Source organism: Crassostrea angulata, chromosome 7 (assembly GCF_025612915.1).
Source record: "Crassostrea angulata isolate pt1a10 chromosome 7, ASM2561291v2, whole genome shotgun sequence".
Taxonomy (NCBI): domain Eukaryota; kingdom Metazoa; phylum Mollusca; class Bivalvia; order Ostreida; family Ostreidae; genus Magallana; species Magallana angulata.
Genome location: NC_069117.1, coordinates 1,627,007 through 1,648,202, shown reverse-complemented (window position 1 = coordinate 1,648,202; position 21,196 = coordinate 1,627,007). Strand labels below are relative to the sequence as shown.

The following is a 21,196-nucleotide window of genomic DNA, read 5'->3' as shown; positions in this document are numbered from 1 at the left end:
TGTATTACATATTCATTGCTATTACCATTTGTTAGTAAATCCATGCAATGTGCTGCACATATTATTTATAAAAATTTCATATGCAATAAGATGTATGTCTTACGCAATAAAGAAAGTTGAAGTTGAATCGTCGAACTATGATCGAGTAATCTTTGAGTTATATATTTACTGCCCGCGCCAACCCCTCGGTAGATGTGTCAATGAAATTAAAAAAAATAATAATAAAATGCAAACACAACACTGGCGTCGGAAGCAAATTGAAAGTGGGGGGGGGGGGGGGCTAGACTAATCCTCAGAAATATAGAGAAAAAAGTAATTCCCAAAATCATGGAAATCCTAATCCGTGGGGGGGGGGGGGGGGGGGGGGGGGGGGGGCTAGTATGCTTCTGAATCCAAATCCAACTTCTCAATCTTTCAAGGTAAATTTAGCAGCAATAATCTTTCCTGCGAGAAAAAGTGTGTGTGTGGGGGGGGGGGGGGGGCTGAACCCTCTTTCATGCTATGTTTCTAATGGTTAGGTATAACTTTGCAAAAAAAAGGGGGGGGGGGCTTAGCCCCCCCCCTAGCCCCCCGGTTCCGACGCCTATGCACAATGTGTTTGTAGAGGAAATTTCCTCATTTTCTAAAGCATCATTTTTTACGAGTGCCCATTTTTTGCCCACAGGCACTAGGGACATATTCATCCCCCATCTTTATCTATTAAAGATATCTTTAAATCCAGGGCATATTAACACACTTATTTAATTCTTGTTTATGTTTTTTAATGTGCAGAATTAATACTTATTTGTATTCTAAAGCTCGTTTTAATATTTGACGTTTTGGTTTTTTGGGTACTGGAACTTCTCTTTTTTTTTTTAATATATATATCTCAGTCGAAAAATGCTATTTTAAAAAAAATATCGCAGAATTAAAAATGTATCATTCATTTTCATATGTTCACAGGAAGAGAGTGCATGAGTGCATGTCAGCCTCAGATTTTAAAAATTTACAACAAACTAGAAATTTTGAAATGGATGCGGGTGGGAGTGTGTCTTTGCTTCTAGAGCCTGTGTCTGGACTTGACATTAGGAACTGCATCTGCTACATGGCGTGTTTATATGAAAATAATGTCGATATTCGTGAGGACATAAAATGCATAGTCATATATATATATACAGTGCCGATTGGACCCAACCTAACAGAAAGTAAACCCCAACTTAACCCTGGGTTTACTAGAGTGGACCCAGAGTATACCAAAAGTAAACCCAGAGTGGACACAGAGAGTAAACCCAGTCATATATATATATATATATATAACTTAACCCTGGGTTTACTAGAGTGGACCCAGAGTAAACCAAAAGTAAACCCAGAGTGGACACAGAGAGTAAACCCAGTCATATATATATATATATATATACACCCCCCTGAAAGCAGGCGCTACCTGTGTATTCGTAATATACAAGGGGCAGGAAATACAGGCAAGAAGGATGTTAAGATAAAAGACGGGTACGTCTGCTACACACCGTACAGTTGACCTCAAAAGCACTTTCCAAGTAAACCCAAAGTAAACCCCGAGTGCCTGTGGACCCAAATTTTCAAAAGTAAATTTTTAACCCAGAGTAAACCCCAAAAGTAAACCCGGTGTTGGGGTTTACTCTGGTGTTCGGTTGGGCCTGATCGGTACTGTACATGATTAAACAATCAAACCAAAATAACATGCATTATAATTAATATAAATTCTAATACCGGATTTCAAATATTTCAATGAATATTAGACATATAGAAATGTTAAGATATAAAAATTAAGTGTCCTTTCATATAATTTTGCTGATATATTTGAATATCATCTGGGTCAGCTGATATTGAGTCATATAGATATGGATTTTAAAATCTGATTTTAAATATAAAGAAAATGTGCTTCAGGATTTTGCCAACAATCAAAAAGTGTCACGTTGGGAAATTTAATCTTTCTCGCTATTTATTATTTTTGTGTAAACCAACTTTTTAATTCTAACTTTGTGTTACTTGCTATGAATAAAAACGTCCCCACAGCCTTAATCTGATTTCTGTCTTAAATAAAAAATAAACAATGCAGGTAGGTCTAATAAAAGTTAACAGTTAAATCTCTCTCTCTCTTTTTCTCTCTCGTTTTAATATCGGGATCGAACTGCAAGAATTACATCCATCTGTAAAACGTTTTAGAACACGAGTAACCATGTAGAAAAATAAAAGCCTAAAAGTTACTTTGATTGTTGGCATTTTGACAGATCCAGAACGTGGTTGCATTTTATGTGCATGGTGATGGTTATATGTATAAAGTTGACCAAAGGTACAATGTTATGTGAATAGAATTAAGATTACGATATGAATTAATTTAAGTGGGGAAGTTGCGTGCAAACTGAACTGGTACTCTAAATCACAAGAGTCTGGGCCCGGTGTGTGGACCATATTATGACCGACCATTCAAGATATTTTTCTTTATCTAAATAAAGTTTTTAATTTAAACTTAAGAAGATTGCAAAGTCTCAATATATGCCCTTAATTAAAAAAGTTTTCGCTCACAACAAAATTCATATATTTTATGTGATATCACATGACACAGTTATAGGCCTAATGTGAATTTCATTGTGAGCGATGGCTGCGGACAGTTTCCTATTTCAAAAAAAAATGCATATCCTTGTGAACTTTTAACATGCTGTTTATTTCTGTGTTTTCATGTACATTTAGAGCTGAACTCAAAGTAATGTGTACTCTCTTGTTTACATGTTATGATGTACCAGTGTTATGCTGTATTACAGTAGAAGCATGGCAGACCCCTCTGGCTGTGTCGCAGACCTTTCAGAAGTAGATCCTGCATATAATTGTCCGCATTGTACAAAGAGTTTTCTAGACCCTAGATCATTGTATCTTCATGTTCGTTGTCATGGCGAAAAAAAGCACATCTGTAAAGACTGCGGAAAAGGATTTACTCAAGTCTGTCATCTCAAGAGACACATAAGAATACATACAGGTAATTAATGGTGAATTGTGATCTCATTGAGACTCATCGTTTGCAGTGGTAAAGTTGTATCAGATTCTTCTTTGGATACTCAAGGGCATTAGATTAAATGATTCATGTTTCCTTGTAGGAGTCAGACCCTATCAGTGTACTGAGTGTAGAAAGACCTTCACCCAGATGGCGCACCTGGACACCCACTACAAATCACACACAGGTATAGCAGAACCTATTGTCATACTGTTATTTTTACACTATGAATTAAACAGAATTGTCTTAGTTTTTATGCTTTCAAGATGAAAATATGTCTTTTTATAGCTTCATGAAAACTTAATTGATAAAAAATGAATTGATGTATAGATAAATCTAGCCTATTGGTTTCAGATTTAACTTAACTGTCCAAATGTTTTAGGTGAAAAAGAATACGTCTGTCAGAAATGTGACAGGAGTTTCATCCAGAAAAGCCAGCTGAGTCGTCACATGAGATCCCACTCCAGTGACCGGCCCTACACGTGTCCCACTTGTGGGAAAACCTACAAATTCAGCGACCATTTGTACACTCACATGAGAGTTCATTCTGGGGAAAAACCTTACAAATGTGATGAATGTGCAAGAACATTTTCTGCCTGCTCTAATTTAAATCTTCATAAAAAATCACATTCTATAAAGAGGGAGAAATTTGTGTGCTCCACTTGTTCTCGGACATACCGCTCAAGGGAGCTGTTGGCAAAACATGAACTTAACCACAAGAAAAACATTCACTGTGAATACCAGTGTCAGATGTGCAGTGTTAGTTTTAGTAAAGCTGTAAAATTCCAAGAGCATGTGAAGATCCATAGGCACCATGCAAATTCATCACCTATTTGTTTTATTTGCAAGAAACAGTTTGGAAGCGAGGCTACCTTAAACAACCATATAAAATGTCATGACAAGAAATTCTCATGTCATATTTGCCAAAGACATTTCAGTGTAAACAGTTTTCTTCAAATGCATATGGCTCAACACTCAGGACTCAGGTTGCCATGGCGATGTCTTGTAGATCCCTGCACTGAAGAATTTTCCAGCATGGAAGAGCTTCAGACACATGCAACATCTAAACACTTCTCAGAAACATGCAACATCTAAACACTTCTCAGAAACATGCAACATCTAAACACTTCTCAGAAACATGCAACATCTACACACTTCTCAGAAACATGCAACATCTAAACACATCTCAGAAACATGCAACATCTAAACACTTCTCAGAAACATGCAACATCTGAACACATCTCAGAAACATGCAACATCTAAACACTTCTCAGAAACATGCAACATCTAAACACTTCTCAGACAAATGCAACATCTGAACACATCTCAGAAACATGCAACATCTAAACACTTCTCTGAAACATGCAACATCTGAAAAATTCTCCAGTCTGCATGAGATACCTAGACATTGTTCACTTGAACCACTCAACATGCAAATGTGTTATGATTAAAGATGCAGGGTTGTCTCCAAGACCCGGGGGGGTGGGAGGTGGAATTCCCCCGTGTAAAATGACGCAATTACGCAGCTATTATTGCATTTCAAACACAATGTAGCCATACGCTAGACCCCTCCTCCTTTTTTATTTCTTCCCTCTACTTCAATTTTTAGAGACAACCCTGAAGATGTGGTGAAATATTGATGCTTCAATATTTTAATCTATTTTTTTGTTATTAATGCTAATAATTCTGTTTTTAATTTCTGCATGTCTGCATTTGTTCATAAATTGTGACTGATCAAATGTAGTTTCTTATACATGTAATTATATTTCACAAACTCAAATTTTGTTGTCGTTCATTCTATGAAGTCCTATTCAAGAATTGATCTTGATACATGTACATGTAAAATAAATGCACGGACATGTGTCGGACACAGCAGTACTTTCTAAGTATAGTACTGTTGTCTTGGGGAAAGGTACTGGTTATTTTGGTTAAAAATGAAAAAAAAATATCAAACCTCAAGGAAAGCTACAAAAATTGTGGATCCAATTATGATAAGTTTTCTTTCATGTATCAATAACTGGTAGACAAAAACTCTAATTGCTGATAAATTTTATTAGTAGAAAATACGCATCTAAATAAGAGTATCACATTTTAGATCAAATGGTTTGTACAAAAGCTAACGTGGTAAACCTGTCATTAAACCTGATCATTTTAAAACTCTGTATAACTATCACAAAAAAGATTTTAAATTGATCAAAGCTGTTTGAGAAATCAGAACATATACAGTCAAACTTCCTTGTCTCGAACTAGATTGGAGAGGTTAAAAACTTCGAGATATCCAAGTATTCGAGATATCGAGGGTAAATTTCTTAAAGTTTATGTGGTTGGGACTTACAAATCAGTTCGACATATCCATTGTATTCGAAATATCGGTGTTCGAGATACTGAAGTTCAACTGTAGTATAACATTGGTATTCTTGTGGAAATTTGTACCTAGATCAGTTTCCAAATGCATACATCGAGAAGTAGTTTAACAGGACCACCATGTAAAAATCTGATGTAAACCTGGGGACATATGAATACTGATGTCTGGTGCCCAATTATATATGTAAAATACGGGAAAGGCTGATACAACCCCCTTCCCCCTCTCCCAAAAAAAGAACAAAAAAAAAATCTAAACATAAGGTACGGTACAAATACATGTCCAAGAAAATTGTGTAGTGGATAACTTAATACAAAATTAATACTCTTTAATTCTAATAAAATTATTCTAAAGTAATAAGCAAATAACCAAGTGTAACCTGCATTCTATTGAATTACATTAACTCCCTTGTTTTCAATACAACCTTTTTTTTTCTCAGTACAAAGACAACAGTTTAAGGTTGTTTACAAAAATAAAATGAATACAAATCATTACAAAATGCAAACAATTTGTTTTTAAATCAAAACAATAAAAGCATGTTTAATAATTCAGAGTTTGTTCTAAGGCAAGCAAAGCGCACATATTTAAAGAATGTCCAAAAAATATCACTTACATTTGTAATGAGGACCTGCTGAATCAATGCTTAATTATGAAATTGCCAAGTTTTCTTTAAATGAAATTCATATGTATAATAAAAACATATTCATTAATATGCAGCTACTAATTTTTGTACATGTATATTAGAGACAGTTTATGGTAGAAAAAAAAATGTGTCATTGAAAAAAGTTTACATATCGTGAACGTAATAATTTAAAAGAATGTTTAAAAATCCTACTTGCTTGCAAATCAAGAAATATCTTTTACAAGTAATATGAGATTTGTTATTTTAAGGTATATTTGGTCCCTAAACTACAGTGTACAATTCCAATGTATAACCATACCTGTATGAAAAGACATACATACTGGTACCTGTACTGGGTATTAAGGAAAATATTATGTAAAAATAACGCGTGTATAATGGTAAAAGCTACTAACCATTGACATTCATATATTATGCACCTTAAGCTGAGAATACAATAAACCATGCGTAGCAAGGGTCCCTCAACATCTGTATGAATAAACTAAAATAACAGGCCTAGATCTATCAAAATCTACAACAAAAACAACTTAGTACCATGAATATCTATCAAACAAAATCAATCATAACAGGAAAAATATTCATAAATGAAACTCATACATACACACCAGTATAAAAAACACTTATCATTGAACACAATTAATTAACACTTTAAATAAACATTAATTAGTGATCTCAAAATTTCTCCCATCAAGCATTGCTAACCAATTTGAATGATCTTATATTCAGGTATTTTGAGCAGAGATTCTATATGCCCCTGTCTGAATCATATAATTTATAGCATGTACAGGCACTTGAATACAAGGGCAAGTCAGTGCAAAAGACACAAAAACACATGACTGTATAATGACCACTAAGTGAAGCACCCACTTCTATGTTTACTGTAAATTATGGTCACAATTCATTCAGACAACACATGTAAGTCTATAAACACATGCAGAGCTCAATAATCACTGGGTTTTCTTATAAATCCAATTCTCATATGAAGAAAAAAAATATAACTTAGATTGCAGCAATGCATTCTCTATGGAAAATAAACTTCAAGTTGGTTTAATAAACTATTCCAGGCTAAGACAAGTAATGAACAGACATGTAACAGGATCCAACAATCTGCTGGTCTCGATTACACAATGATAATCAAAACCTTTCGGTACACTTATTGCCTTTGATTTTATGTCGGAAGAAAAAAGCTTGATCCCCCAACTAGGAAAAAAAAATTTCAAAGCCTGTTGCAGCTAAAATGACATTGTACGTACATTTAAAGCATGTGTATTGTTTGCCAGTAGATATACAATGACAACAACAAGCTGTGTGTGACTTGATACATGTAAGGAATGAACTGTAGAAGCTTCTTCAGTTGCCGTTCAAACTCATGGTTAAACAATTTTGAGTTTTGAGATGTACATGTAGATGATTCTTTCATCAAGATGATGTATGGATTTCCAGGAGGGGATATAATGGCACTTTCATAATTTTCCAAAAACATTACAACAACCTAAATAACATTCATGAATATTGCAAAACCTGCACAAAAGTTGATTGCTTAAAAAAAATACTGTAAAAATAACACTACTTCATTGTATGCGTCTTTTACAAAAAGCTCGATTACAAACAAAAATAAATCCCAGAATATCTGATATTGCTGGGAAAAATTAGGAACAAATCATTAAACAATGAGAGTCTAAGGTAAAAATATTAACAGAGGAATCAACCTTTAGAAGGTAAAGGGGTGGAAGTCTGGTACTAGTAATAGACACTAGACAATAGTAACTAGACACAAAAATATATATGTTCCAAAGTGGCCAGAATGAAGAACACTTGGATTAAATTGCAGTCTCTTTATCACAGCTGGGTCCTGTTCAGTGTGAGTGTCTAGGGGTGAGGGATGGGTTTAACTCTGTGAGGCGGTGGAGAAAGGGCGATGCACATTGGACCGATGTAACTTCTTTCCAATGGTCACCACTTGAAATCCAATCTTCATCAGACCTTCATGGTCTAGAATTAGGCGCCCGTCAAAAATAAAAGCTGGCTTCAGCATTTTCTCATAAATTCTACTGTAGTCTAGTGTCTGTAATAAATTAAGGTTATAATAATCAAATGAATAAATAATTGGCACTCTTATAGGTCGTTTTAGTTTGCTTTCTTCACACAATAAACATGTACATGAAAGTTTAAATAACATAAAATTATAACATGGAAATAACAGGTATTTCAATAAATCCAAATATTGTTTTAAAAATATGACACGGAAAATATTCAGTAACTCTTAATATTTTATGTAGATTATATTACTAGGTTGGAACAGTTTACACCATGCAAACTAAATACAAGACAAGTTCTAACAACATAGCCTGAAGTGAACCTACAGTGAATTGATCCCACTCTGTACAGATGACCAAGGCGTGTGTTCCGTCTGCGGCTTCGTAAGGATCCCTGTATGTTGTCGCCAGCTCCTTCACTGTCAAATAGAGACCACAAAATGATTCAATCTAAACATAGCCTTCTCTGTGCAACAATTAATGCAGCATGTTTAAAGATTTTCAATACAGAATTACTGAATAGGGAGATGCAAGGTACATGCATATTAGCAAAGATTAGATTTTGACAATATTCATAAAAGCATGGCTATCATTGAATATTCAAGCAACACTGCAGAGCTTTTTTCCTCGTTCTGAATTATAAAACTGCCACGTCTGCTTAATCAAGTGCATCACTAAATGCCATTATCATATGTATAAGAATAGGCACATTTATGAAATATGCTAATTCAAATCCATGCTAAATTGTTGAGAAATGTTTCTGACAATTATTGAACACACTAAATATAAAACATTTACAGTTTATCAGAAAGATAAACAGTGGTTTCTAAGAAACCTTACCTCTGCCTGGGTCTTCACACAGCAATGGATTTGTTAATTCACTAAAGGAAATACAAATGTATGTCATAATCAGCGACAACGTGGATGTGAATTGCTTTAAAAAAGTTAAGTGAGGACCAACCATTTTACATCAAAAGTAATTCTACCTGAAAACTTTCTTGTCTGTAACTTTTGGGTCATATATTCTGATATTCGCACCTTCATCCATGAGATACTTGCAAACATAGATTGCTGCAGATTCCCTGAAAAAGGAAGAATTCATAGGTCTTTCTTTATGGTCAAGATTTACATGTAGTTTATGAAATTCAAGATATAAATTCTTTAAACGACGCTTCATAACAATAGCTTTGTTTAATAAGGTGTATTGGGGCTTAAAGGACTACATTTGATATGATCAAATATTGTTATACTGGTGGTCTAGCTATTTCAAGACTAAGCAACACCCAACATCAACTCAGTACCTGCAAACCTGTACATTTATAACATAGACAAATGAAAAGCTGTCAATGTGACAGCAAACCGGGTTTTCTTTTATGTGAATTGTATCCATAATCCATGTCAACCCTGAATTGATAAACACTACCTACCCTATACAGTGAAATGGAGTATATGCAATATTTTGGCAAAATATGGCTAAGTTCAAAAGCTGGTATTTTTTTCATTTTCATAAATTATCAGAAATCAAAATCCTAGCAATATGCACACCTCTGATATATGTACAATTGATCTGCAAAAGAACAACTACCGCTCTTGAAAACTGTAGGAGGAGTTATCTGTACAATGAAGGTACCCTATATGCAATATTTTGCATAAAAATGACTAAGTTCAAAAGCTGGTATTTTTCATTATCAGAAATCAAAATCCTAGTAATATGCACACCTCTGATATATGTACAATTGATCTGCAAAAGAACAACTTCTTATCTTGAAAACTGTAGGAGGAGTTATCCGTACAAGGAGGGTACCCTACATGCAATATTTTGCCAAAAAATGACTGAGTTCAAATCAAAATCCTAGCAATATGCACACCTCTGATATATGTACAATTAATCTGCAAACGAACTTCCTATCTTAAAAACTGTAGGAGGAGTTATCTGTACAATGAGGGTACCCTTTGGCAGCCTTCCGATCGCCCGCCACCCGCCATTTTCACCATTTTAATAACCAGATTTTTCCGTTGGAAAACCTGGTTAGAAACTGTTGTCGTTTACCTTGTGTCGCCTGTGTCTTTTTTGAAGGAAAATCCAAAGATGGCGATTTTCTTGTTGGTGACTGTGTTGAACAGACACTCGATGATTCTGTTGGCGAAGCGCCTCTTCTGATACTCATTGATGTTAATCACCTGTTGAAAAAATAAACCAATTGATGTACTTGTGTTCTGTTGAAAAAATAAACCGATAGATGTACAGTCTTGTGTGTTTGAAATCAAATAAAAATCTGATAGATGTACAAGTGTGATTGAAATCAATCAAATAACTGATAGCTGTAACGTGTATAAAATCAGTTAAATAACTGATAGCTGAACTTGTGTGTGGTTGAAATCAATCGGAAACAAAATTTCTGATTGTAGGGTCGAAATTTCAATAATCAAGAAAAGAGCCATGAATTCAGGTATGAATGGTATGCAATACATGTACTGGAATTTAGTCTAATTTATGATATAAATGGAATTAACTCAATATAAACATCTTTCAAAAGCCCAAAACAGATCTTTGCAAATAAAAGTTTGTGATAAAGTCATATACATGTATTAGATATTGCATACACATACATCTAAATGTTGAGAAGAGAACATAATATAGAACAGACGTTGAAGGTCAGAGGTACACAAACAGCTATATAAGTATACATACATCATTCATTACGTGAATGTACAACTGTTACCTTCATATAGGATTTAACTCTAATTTGAGACTTGTAAATGTATACTGTTAGTTAAATTCACACAAAAAGTTTCATATTACAGATAAGCCTACATATACACTAAAAAGGTCATAATTTTTCGTTCTTTTATCAAAAACAAAAAGATATTACTTAGAAAGAGTTCAACCATTATAAGTTTTACAAGAGAATACAAAGAAGGTTTCTCATGAATTACAGTGCAAGTACTGTAGATTCTCCAAATTCTTACCCACGGATCACTGAAAGGGTTATCTAATATGAGAATACAAAATGCATCTATAATTCATTCTAAAATGATTTTTAATAAAAATTTCATTTTCCTAAATTCAAGAACATTTTGCTTGTTCTTTTTCTTATTTTCTCACACTTATTTCATTACTGTAGATTCCTGATTAAATGCTATGAATTCATATTTGAGTAAAATCGTGAGAAGTACTTCTTGCAGATTTTAAAACCTTGCTTTTGTTTTTATGACAGATGTAAACTAAATGAAAGTATATGGAAAAAATCTTATGTTCAAGATTTTATATTCTTTGATTTGATGCAAAATGGTTGAATCAAGGATTTAAGAACTCGTGTAAAATAAGGAATCTACAGTCTTCAAGTCGATGGGTGTAAAACACTGTCACAGGGTATCTATTAGGTTTTTTGATGTGCCTACCTGTTGCCAGTAATCAGCCACCTCAGGTAGATTCAGACACTCGCACAGGTACACCATATTGAGTACGTCCTTCTGGAAACAGCTTCCACCAAAGCCTGAAAATCCACCAAATCCTGTAAGACGTGTACACCCTCGTCTAAGGTCAAAGTTCATGCTCAAAGACAACAAGAACACGCCTGTGATCTTAAATGACCTTTGACATAACATTGCTTTTGAAAACGTTAAATGATGATACGTAAGATACCAAGTAGAGTTGTTGGTATGGAAAATGAAGCAACAAAATATGAAGAAAAAAAAGAATTACCTTAATAAAGGTATCTATATTTTCACATAATCAATACAATTTTTACTGCACATCAATACATGTTTATGGTGACAATACTCGACACACATGTACGGTTAAGGTAATGGTACTCTCCTACACTGGCCTTCAGGAACTTGTTCCGGATCTGTGTATAATACTCAACACATGTGTATGTTTAATGTAATAGTTCTCACCCACACTGGCCTTCAGAAACTTGTTCCCGATTCGTGTGTCCGTCCCCACGGCATGGGCCACCTCTGTCACGTCCGCTCCTGTCATCTCACAAATGGCTGACATAGCGTTGATACTGGAAATCCGCTGGGCCAGGAAAGCATTGGCTGCCTACATTAGGAACAAGAGATTACTGCTAGGTACCCCAGTCTACATTGAGAGAATTTTGAAAATGAAATATATGGATGAAACAAGAAATCAACCAGCTATAAAAATTATAAATTGAGAGACAAAAAATGACTTTGTTACAAGTACATTACATACTGGGGTCATTAACAGAAATAAGAATGGAAGGAGGTTAAACAGACAGCACTACAACTACGTTTACACTACAGCTTTGATTTTATCTGACCAACCAATGTCTAATCAGATTCTCAATAACATTTTAATATATTGCTGGTACAATCAATGACATTCTCTAAAGCACAATGCCAGAACAAGACAACCAAAGGTGTCAAAGAAAAATCACATACAGTCGACATAATGTAATCACACACGGGTAATACAGTGTAATCACACACAGGTGACATAGAGTAATAACACACAGGTGACATAGAGTAATCACACACAGGTGTCACAAAAGAATCATACACAAGTGACATATCACTTGTGAAATTATTTTGTGTCACCTGTGTGTGATTACGGTATGACACCTGTGTGTGATGATTCTATGTCATCTCTGTGTGGTTACTCTATGTCACCTGTTTGTTATGCACAGGTGACCTATGGTAAACACACACAGGTGACAGAGTAATCACACAAAGGTGTTATAATATTGTAATAAGGTGTTATAATATTGTAATATATATTGTGATATAGATATAACACACACAGGTGACACGTGATCACTCTGTCACCTGTATGTGATTACTCTAGGTCACTGTGTGTGTGATTACCATATGTCACATGTGTGTAATGACTCAATGTCACCTGTGTGTGATTACACTCTAACACCTGTGTGTGATTACACTCTAACACCTGTGTGTGATTATTCTGTCACCTGTGTGTGTGTGATTACCGTATGTCAACTGTGTGTGATGACTCAATGACACCTGTGTGTGAATACTCTATGTCACCCTTGTGTAATTACTATGTCACCTGTGTGTGATGACTCTTAGTCACTTGTGTGTAATTACTCTATATCACCACGTGCAATTACTCTATGTCACCTGTGTGTTGTTACACTATGTCACCTGTGTGGTATTTACATGACACTTGTGTGTGATTACTCTATATCACATGTGAGTGATAACTCTATGTCACCTGTGTGTTATTTCACTATGTCACTTGTGTGCCATGACTCTATGTCACCTATGTGGTTACTCTGTGTCATTGAATAATTACATACCGGTGAAAGAGTTATCACACACAAGTGACATATATCATAACACACAGGTGACTTAAGTAACCACACAGAGGTGAATAGGAGTCATCACACACAGGTGACATAGAGTAATCACACACAGGTGACAGAGTATTCACACACAGGTAACATAGAGTAATCACACACAGGTAACATAGAGTAATCACACACAGGTAACATAGAGTAATCACACACAGGTAACATAGAGTAATCACACACAGGTAACATAGAGTAATGATACACAGGTAACATAGAGTAATCACACACAGGTAACATAGAGTAATCACACACAGGTAACATAGAGTAATCACACACAGGTGTCATATGGTAATTTTACACAGGTGTCATATGGTGATCACAAACAGGTGAGATAGAGTCATCAAACACAAGTCACCTAGAATAACCACATACAGGTGTCACAGAGGTGTTATATAGTGTCATCACACATAGGTGACATAGATAAATCACACACAGGTGACACAGAGTAATTGCACAGTTGTGATATAGAGATAACACACACAGGTGACATAGAGGAAATGCACATGTTATATAGAGTTATCAAACACAGTTGATATAAAGAAATTACTCACATATAACATAGTTTTAATCACACACAGGTGACAGACAGTCATCACATACAGTTTACACAGAGTCATCACAGACAGGTGACATAAAGTAATCACACAGGTGTGACAGTAATTAAACACAGGTGACATAGATTTATCACACACAAGTGACCAATGAATCAACAGACAGACTTACCAGTTTGGAGAGCTCTGAGGACCAGGTGTTCATGGTGATGATTTTTTCCTTGGGGACCCAGTGTTGATAGATCCAGCACAGAGACTCCACCGCCTCCCGCCCCTCACTGGTCTGGTCTCCACCAATCAGAACGCGGTCCGGATGTAGCAGGTCACTGACCGCTGTTCCTTCTGCCAGGAATTCTGGGTTAGATAGCACCTGTGTGAAGAAGACATATATTGTACAAAAGTACTCTAGAAAGATGGCACATATAATATATATATATATACATTATATAGTGTTGAAAATGTTGTGTATTACCTATTTTACTACAATAAACATTAATTTCTTAATTTTCTGCTTTTTGTGACATCAATACAAAAGTGTTTTATTTGTTTTTATTAGTTTCAGTATTTCTTCAGATCACTAGAGAGGAACGATTTCAAAGCTTTACTATGTCAGATGGCAATATGGTTCAACAAGAGCTGTTTGTGAAACACTTATGCCCAGCCCCCCACCTCCTCTTTGGACATACATCATTAGTGCAAGCCTTTATTATAGGCAGTATACATGGAAATGAAATCGACCTTTTGAACTAAACATCAATAGGGGTCATCTATCTTCTACATCACGTCTTCGGCAAAAACACATTTTTCATGACATATCAGTAATCAATTTGTTTATCCTTTGCAGAGATAATGAATGGAAAGCAAATACCTAATTGGAATTTTTCCAGGTCCAAGGGGCATATCTCTGTCAAAAATTGCTAGATTTTACCCAAAACCTACATGTTCTTATGATAAATTTGTATACTAAATTTCATTTCAGTATGTGCAACCTCTGCAAAGAAAATGAACTTGAACTTTGATAGACCGACCAACAGACACCAGCAAAGCAATATGCCCTTCCCTCTTCAAGGTGGGGCATAATAATAGTGGATCTCTGTTTTTCCTTTATGCATGGCAATGTATATCTGATTATCAACAGTTTAAACAACAATCTTGCCCCCCCCCCCCAATTATTAAAGTTGTTATCGGAAGTAACATGTTGTAAATTTCATATTGTATTAAACTGTATCAATTCTTGGCTAATAAAGATTGTATTGATTTTTTATTGAGGACAACAGATGTGATGAATATCAAATGGAGTTTAGGTCCATTCTATTAATACACAGGTACAACTATAAAGCATCTGCTGTCATTGACAGTAATCAAAGTACTAAAGTACTGAAAGCCGGGCTCTTTTGGTGTGTCTTTATGCATACTTTGTAGTAAAGACTGAAAATCTCTCTCTCTCTCTCTCTCTCTCTCTCTCTCTCTCTCTCTCTCTCTCTCTCTCTCATGCTTTTAATATCGGCAAAGCGTCAGATAGCGACCAAATTTTGTAAGTGGCTATTAACAAAAATATGTCTGTCTAGCAGAAAAAAATTCAACAGTTGCTGCTTTGAATTTTTCAACAAGCGTTATATATTCAATCCCCATTTCTGTTATATTGTACCTGATATTGGACACCTGTCCTATGATTGGCCTTCAGTATGTTAGATATACTCTGTTATATTGTAACTGATATTGGACGCCTGTCCTATGATTGGCCTTCAGTATGTTAGATATACTCTGTTATATTGTACCCGATATTGGACGCCTGTCCTATGATTGGCCTTCAGTATGTTAGATATACTCTGTGGTATATTGTACCTGATATTGGACACCTGTTCTATGATTGACCTTCAGTATGTTAGATATACTCTGTTATATTGTACCTGATATTGGACGCCTGTCCTATGATTGGCCTTCAGTATGTTAGATATACTCTGTTATATTGTACCTGATATTGGACACCTGTTCTATGATTGGCCTTCAGTATGTTAGATATACTCTGTTATATTGTACCTGATATTGGACGCCTGTCCTATGATTGGCCTTCAGTATGTTAGATATACTCTCGGCTGCCTTGACTGGCACTGTGCTTTTCTCCACCACAATCTTGGACTGGTTAGCCACTTCAGCGATCATTCTGGCAGCTGACTCCACATACTTCAGATCAGCAGCTCTCCCCTACACACAGTTAATGGAAAATTCATCACTTGCTACTTCTACAGTCTTTTACTCAAAATGTATGGTATAGATTTGATACTAAATTAGCCAAAAAATCAGACCAAGCAGCATTAAGATATGAAGGAAAACCATATGCACTGCATGGCGTGAAAAATAAGTCTAGATTTTTGGTAAAAATGCTTAGTCAGTAAAAGTGTTAAAGTAAACTTGGTCAATAATTGGGGATTTGACCCGATACTCACTTTATCCAGCCCATAGTTTTTTTTATAAGGGTGTGATACTCACTTTACCCAGCCCGTAGTTCTTTGTTGGGGTGTTAACACATATAAAGATCAGTTCAGCTTCAATAATGGCCTTTTTGACATCAGTAGAAAAGAAGAGGTTCTTGTTCCTTCTCCTGCGTACAATTTCATCAAGCCCAGGCTGAAATATATCAACAACTTGCCCTAAATAGATCAGTCACTTAAGTTCATATTTTTAAAAAAAGGAATCTCATTTTAAATTAAAATCATTTAGACTGCCAGCTAGCATATGGCACTTATGTGATGCATAAATTTGATACTGTTTACCTGGGTTTTATTTCTATGGGAGCAAATGTTTGTGTATTCATTCCAAACTAGACTAACTAGGTACATATAATTTTTCAATTGCTATTTTTATTTTTTGTGATACCTTAAAAGATTACTAAATGAATATATTTTGCAGTTGAATTTTTTGCAATTGAAATTACCAGTATACCACAAATTAAGCAAAAAAAGCAACCAGCAGAAAAATCCAGTTATACTGTCATACATGCATAGATTATAAAGTCCAAGTTCTCATAACAACAAGATCTGCTCAGTATCAGAGCAGGTAGCAATCAAGTCCTGTGTCTAGGCTCAAGGGCTTTTTACAGGAAACTGACCTCTAAGCTGGGTAAGACATCATAGAATAATAAGTATAGAAGTTCAACCTTATATCTACCTCGTAAATGGGGAGGTTGTCGGAGTTCCATTGGTTGATGCGGTCCTGGCTGAGGTCAGTGACGGTGACCGTGACGTCCTGACACTTGTCCGCGATGATGGTACAGGTCGGCCCCCCCACGTACCCCGCCCCTATACAACAGATCTTGGACAGGGTCATGTCTGAAAATGTCCTAAAAACAGAATAAATTACTGGCTTTAACTCAAAAGATTTTCTGCGGCAAGAAATGAAAAAACTGTAAATTACTATTTGAAGAAAAGATTGCTTAAAATAATAAATCTAATGGCACAAATATTTTCACAGGCAAGAATTTTTTGTGAAAATACTTCACAAGAATTAGTAATAAATCCATGTCAAAGGAAATGAATTTTTAATAGAAATTACAATGAGACACATTTCACTATTTATGGTAAAAGGCTAAACAAATGTATTATGATAATCAATTTATTTCAATACATTGAAATGAATCCATTACTCTGTTTTAAAGATTAAAACACAAAAAGTAATTTTTAAATGGGCTTGGGCACTAAAACTGAAGGATCTGGTATAAAAATTCAGTCAGAAAAGTTAACTTGACCTAGCTGTGTCCTATATCAAAGAGTTTAACCCTTAACTGACCTCAAACTCTGACCTTGCACTTTAAGTTTTACTTATAAATCAACTGTAAAGTAAATAACTATCTTGTAATATATTAGTTAAAAAAATATATGGTCATGGTTAAACTTGCTAATGAAAAAAGATGGTTGGGTAAACAAAATAAAAGTCTTCTAATCCAGACACCACAATTATGCAAATGATGATTAACATTCAGGACTATTGCATCTTAAATGTTTTTCAAGTTAGGAGATAGAAGATTCCCAATTTATGCTTGCAAAGCCACATGTACAAGAATGAAATTTCAGCTATCCCGGCCGTAAAAGTTTGAAATAAAATTTTATGAAACGTTTAAACAGCATTTAGTATGTTTAGAAAAAATATATTTGCCACTGGGAAGTAAATTTTGATGCAGTCACTTACTGATAGTGGAACTTCATTAGAAAGCAGTAAAAATCCAAACCAGCAATTGTTGCCTCCCTTTACTACAGATTGTATGTCTTTAATACACTGTATATTTCCTGCCTTGAGCTATATATATAACTGATGGAAAGTCGATAACAACATCATTGTGGTTTAAAGGGCAGTTGACTGCAATTATTCTGTGATTGCGGGAACATGTGGCAGGGACAAAAATTGAAATGTATGTACACAATGATAATGGGGATCTTTTCTGACTCAAATGTCTATTGATTTTGGTCTGTACTTATCACATGCATGGTTTAATCTGGCTCTTGTTTCACTTTATGCACATAGAAACTTCATGGCCTTAAAATGTCTGAAACAGGATGACTGCAAGATGTTAACTGTAGCATGACCTTTTTATTGGAAAGATATTTTGTGTCTGGGTAGAGTGAAGGGACACAGTTTGCAAAAAGGGCATTATAACATAACTATCTTTACTTTTTCGTGGGAATAAAATTTTGTTGACTTGTGATATTAATGGTTTTGTGGGAATTTAATAATTTTTAAGTTTGAAAAGTTATCATAACCACTAATTAAAATGTTGTGGTGGTCATGTATCCCAATTTCACATAGCAATTATTAGTACAAGGGTTAAATGACTTACTTAATTAACCAAGATTCAATCCCCAACAAGTAATTTTGCTTTTACAATATAACATAAAACTAGACAACGTTGAGATGGTGACCATCTCAAAGGGCCCCCCTTAAATAATGAACAGTAGGATGAAAACCATTTCAGAGAATTTTGCTTTGACCTTGACCTTTAAATTTTCCAGCTTGCATAAAACTTTCAATTTAATCTCATTACCACTTACATACAGGCATTTTTGTACAACCTGAGAAAGATTAAGCGAATGGGAAATAATCTACGGTCTAAAACTATTTATAAAGAGATCTGCAATGACTTTCACATTGACTTGGTACAAATCACTGCACACCATTAACCCAAAAGCTCTATTTATGTGAAGTATGAGCAAAAGAGGGCTTAGTGGAGAGTATATATGCTCTGAAAAATAACTTTTCCATGATCCAATATGACCTTGACCCTTGACCTACAAACTTCTTTCGAAGTCACTGCACACCCTTTAGCCATAGGTACTAAGTGAGTGAAGTTTGAGCCAGATTGGACCAAGGGGAGAGAAGATAAGCTCAGGACAAGAATTTTTCATATAATTCTGCTATGAACTTCAGCTTTGACTTAGAAACATGGTTCAAGGTCACTGCACATACTTTACCCAAAGGCACCCTGTGGGTGAAGTATGAGCCAGATTGGGGTTAAGGGTAGAGAAGATATGCTCTGGACAAGAGATATGGAATGGACAGATAGAGGGATGGTTGGACAGACAGAGGGACAGACTGATCAATATAGGGCACCTGCAGAGCGGAGCCCCAATGAATACCTGTATTAATGATGCCATTTCCAAAACCATCTTGACTCAGTAACAAACTGCCAGACAATGGTGACTTTACCATGTTTACTGTCAATATACATGCATAGCCCAAATCTGCTAGCACACAATTAGTTCCAATATTATGTAGAGTTATGCAGAGCATTTTTATTTGTTCACATTTTTGTCAAGATTTTCAAGTCTGATAGCTGGAATATCTATGTCAGCATTTTTGTAAAAGGCTCTAGACTGAAAAAGGATGCAAGATTGAACATCTACCTCAAACATTTTGACTTGACATGCACCGATTCAGATAAACTATCAAGTGCATTTGATTATGCATATTTTTTTTTCTAGCTTTTAACATGTAAAAAAAAAATGGAAATAAAACATTTGAGATCTTTTGTTCAAATGTGTGACAAGGTGTAATATTCCAAACTGATTCATGGTGTGAAAACGTTCTATACTAATAGATAATTAAAGAGGTGTTTGTCCACGCCCATTTGAATACATGTTTAGAAGTCAATAAAGTTTCAGGCCTTATCAATGGAATCACAATGGAAAAAAGTACAGAAGCTAAATTGCTTTCCTTAATCTTCAACCAAATGGGAACATGGGAAACAAACTTTAATCATTGGTAAGTATGTCACTTGTACAATCATTCAACATGTCATATATTATATTTCATCACATTAAAATTTGTATTTGACAAACATGAGAGTTTACCCCCAATTTAGTACAATAATTACACAATGTTTTACATGGAGTATGACCTCTACATGAATGTACTCAAACTTGCAACAGAGGTAAGTTATTTAATAACATGTTTTGCACCATTCTCTTCCACCTGACTATCCCCTTACTGTGATGTACAAAAGGCAATTGAAAAGTCTTCAACGCCATTTTCTCTTATAAATCTATCAATATATCCACTTTTTGATGCAGAAAAAGCAAACAAATGTTTTGCACCATTTTCAATATTTTCGCCTACCTGTCTCTAATGTAAGATTTGCATGATTATGTCTTAGGCTGGTAAGAGTTCAGCAGAGTATGCCTTTTTAAAAATTTTTTTTGATCATGCAAGCACTCGCTCTGTTGAACAAGACTCGTAACATTCTAGTTAAAGATACAGCATTTAAATATACCCCAATGGATGCATCAGTGATTTAATAACTTGGACTTCAGTTTATCTATAATCATGTCTCAATAAATTAAATTTCACAAGCAGTTCATATTCAAACTTAATATCACATTTTTATCAGTGGATATTTCTTAATCATAAAATTACATAAACAGAATACATGCTATGTGTACAACACTACTGTACAGTACATGTACAACTGGATATAATATATCGGAGATCTGGTTTTTCTATCATGTTTAGCAAAGCAAATTTGTTAGACTTATAGAATGCTTGCAGTTATAATTTAAAAATATCGTTAAACATGCAATTGATCAACAAGTCAATAGTTAAATGAAGAAATAAGAACCTTGAAGACACACTGTTTGACTGACAGAACGTTTATCCCCCTCGTCCAACTTCGTGCGTGACTTTACTATATTTGAGGGGTGTCCAGGTTGAAGTTTTCATTAAAAATGTATAAATTGATTTGAGTTTTCTTAAACGGCTATATTTTTTCCACCTATAC

The 21,196-nt window shown here is 34.9% G+C and overlaps 2 protein-coding genes across 4 annotated transcripts; one reads left to right on the top strand and one right to left on the bottom strand.

Annotated features, from left to right (window-relative positions):
• The first annotated feature begins 2,219 nt into the window (after positions 1 to 2,219).
• LOC128192536 (gastrula zinc finger protein XlCGF8.2DB-like) lies at positions 2,220 to 6,252 on the top strand. The gene is made up of 4 exons (XM_052865284.1): positions 2,220 to 2,308; positions 2,778 to 2,989; positions 3,108 to 3,191; positions 3,387 to 6,252. The coding sequence occupies exons 1-4, from the start codon at positions 2,289 to 2,291 to the stop codon at positions 4,097 to 4,099; spliced, it is 1,029 nt and encodes a 342-aa protein (XP_052721244.1). The 5' UTR covers positions 2,220 to 2,288; the 3' UTR covers positions 4,100 to 6,252.
• Positions 5,037 to 21,144, bottom strand: LOC128192534 (UDP-glucose 6-dehydrogenase-like). Of its 3 annotated transcripts, none has more exons than XM_052865281.1 (12): positions 21,038 to 21,144; positions 17,101 to 17,272; positions 16,423 to 16,560; positions 15,973 to 16,137; positions 14,105 to 14,302; positions 11,943 to 12,090; positions 11,445 to 11,557; positions 10,093 to 10,223; positions 9,029 to 9,124; positions 8,883 to 8,923; positions 8,370 to 8,461; positions 5,037 to 8,071 (listed from the first exon to the last, which is right to left on the bottom strand). In XM_052865281.1, the coding sequence occupies exons 2-12, from the start codon at positions 17,257 to 17,259 to the stop codon at positions 7,895 to 7,897; spliced, it is 1,458 nt and encodes a 485-aa protein (XP_052721241.1). In that variant the 5' UTR covers positions 17,260 to 17,272; positions 21,038 to 21,144; the 3' UTR covers positions 5,037 to 7,894. The 3 variants fall into 3 exon arrangements, with proteins under 3 accessions (XP_052721241.1, XP_052721243.1, XP_052721242.1); XM_052865283.1 differs by having other exon boundaries at positions 11,445 to 11,539; XM_052865282.1 differs by lacking the exon at positions 21,038 to 21,144 and adding an exon at positions 19,560 to 20,939.
• Positions 21,145 to 21,196: the final 52 nt, after the last annotated feature.

Coding starts and splice junctions, on each gene's coding strand:
- LOC128192534 (XM_052865281.1), bottom strand. CDS start 17,259: ATGACCCTGTCCAAGATCTGTTGTATAGGGGCGGGGTACGTGGGGGGG. Junction 12,091..14,104: donor CCTCAGAGCTCTCCAAACTG/GTAAGTCTGTCT, acceptor TTCCTAATGTAG/GCAGCCAATGCTTTCCTGGC. Junction 8,462..8,882: donor GTGTGAAGACCCAGGCAGAG/GTAAGGTTTCTT, acceptor TCTATTTGACAG/TGAAGGAGCTGGCGACAACA.
- LOC128192536 (XM_052865284.1), top strand. CDS start 2,289: ATGTATAAAGTTGACCAAAG. Junction 2,309..2,777: donor ATGTATAAAGTTGACCAAAG/GTACAATGTTAT, acceptor GCTGTATTACAG/TAGAAGCATGGCAGACCCCT. Junction 3,192..3,386: donor CCACTACAAATCACACACAG/GTATAGCAGAAC, acceptor CAAATGTTTTAG/GTGAAAAAGAATACGTCTGT.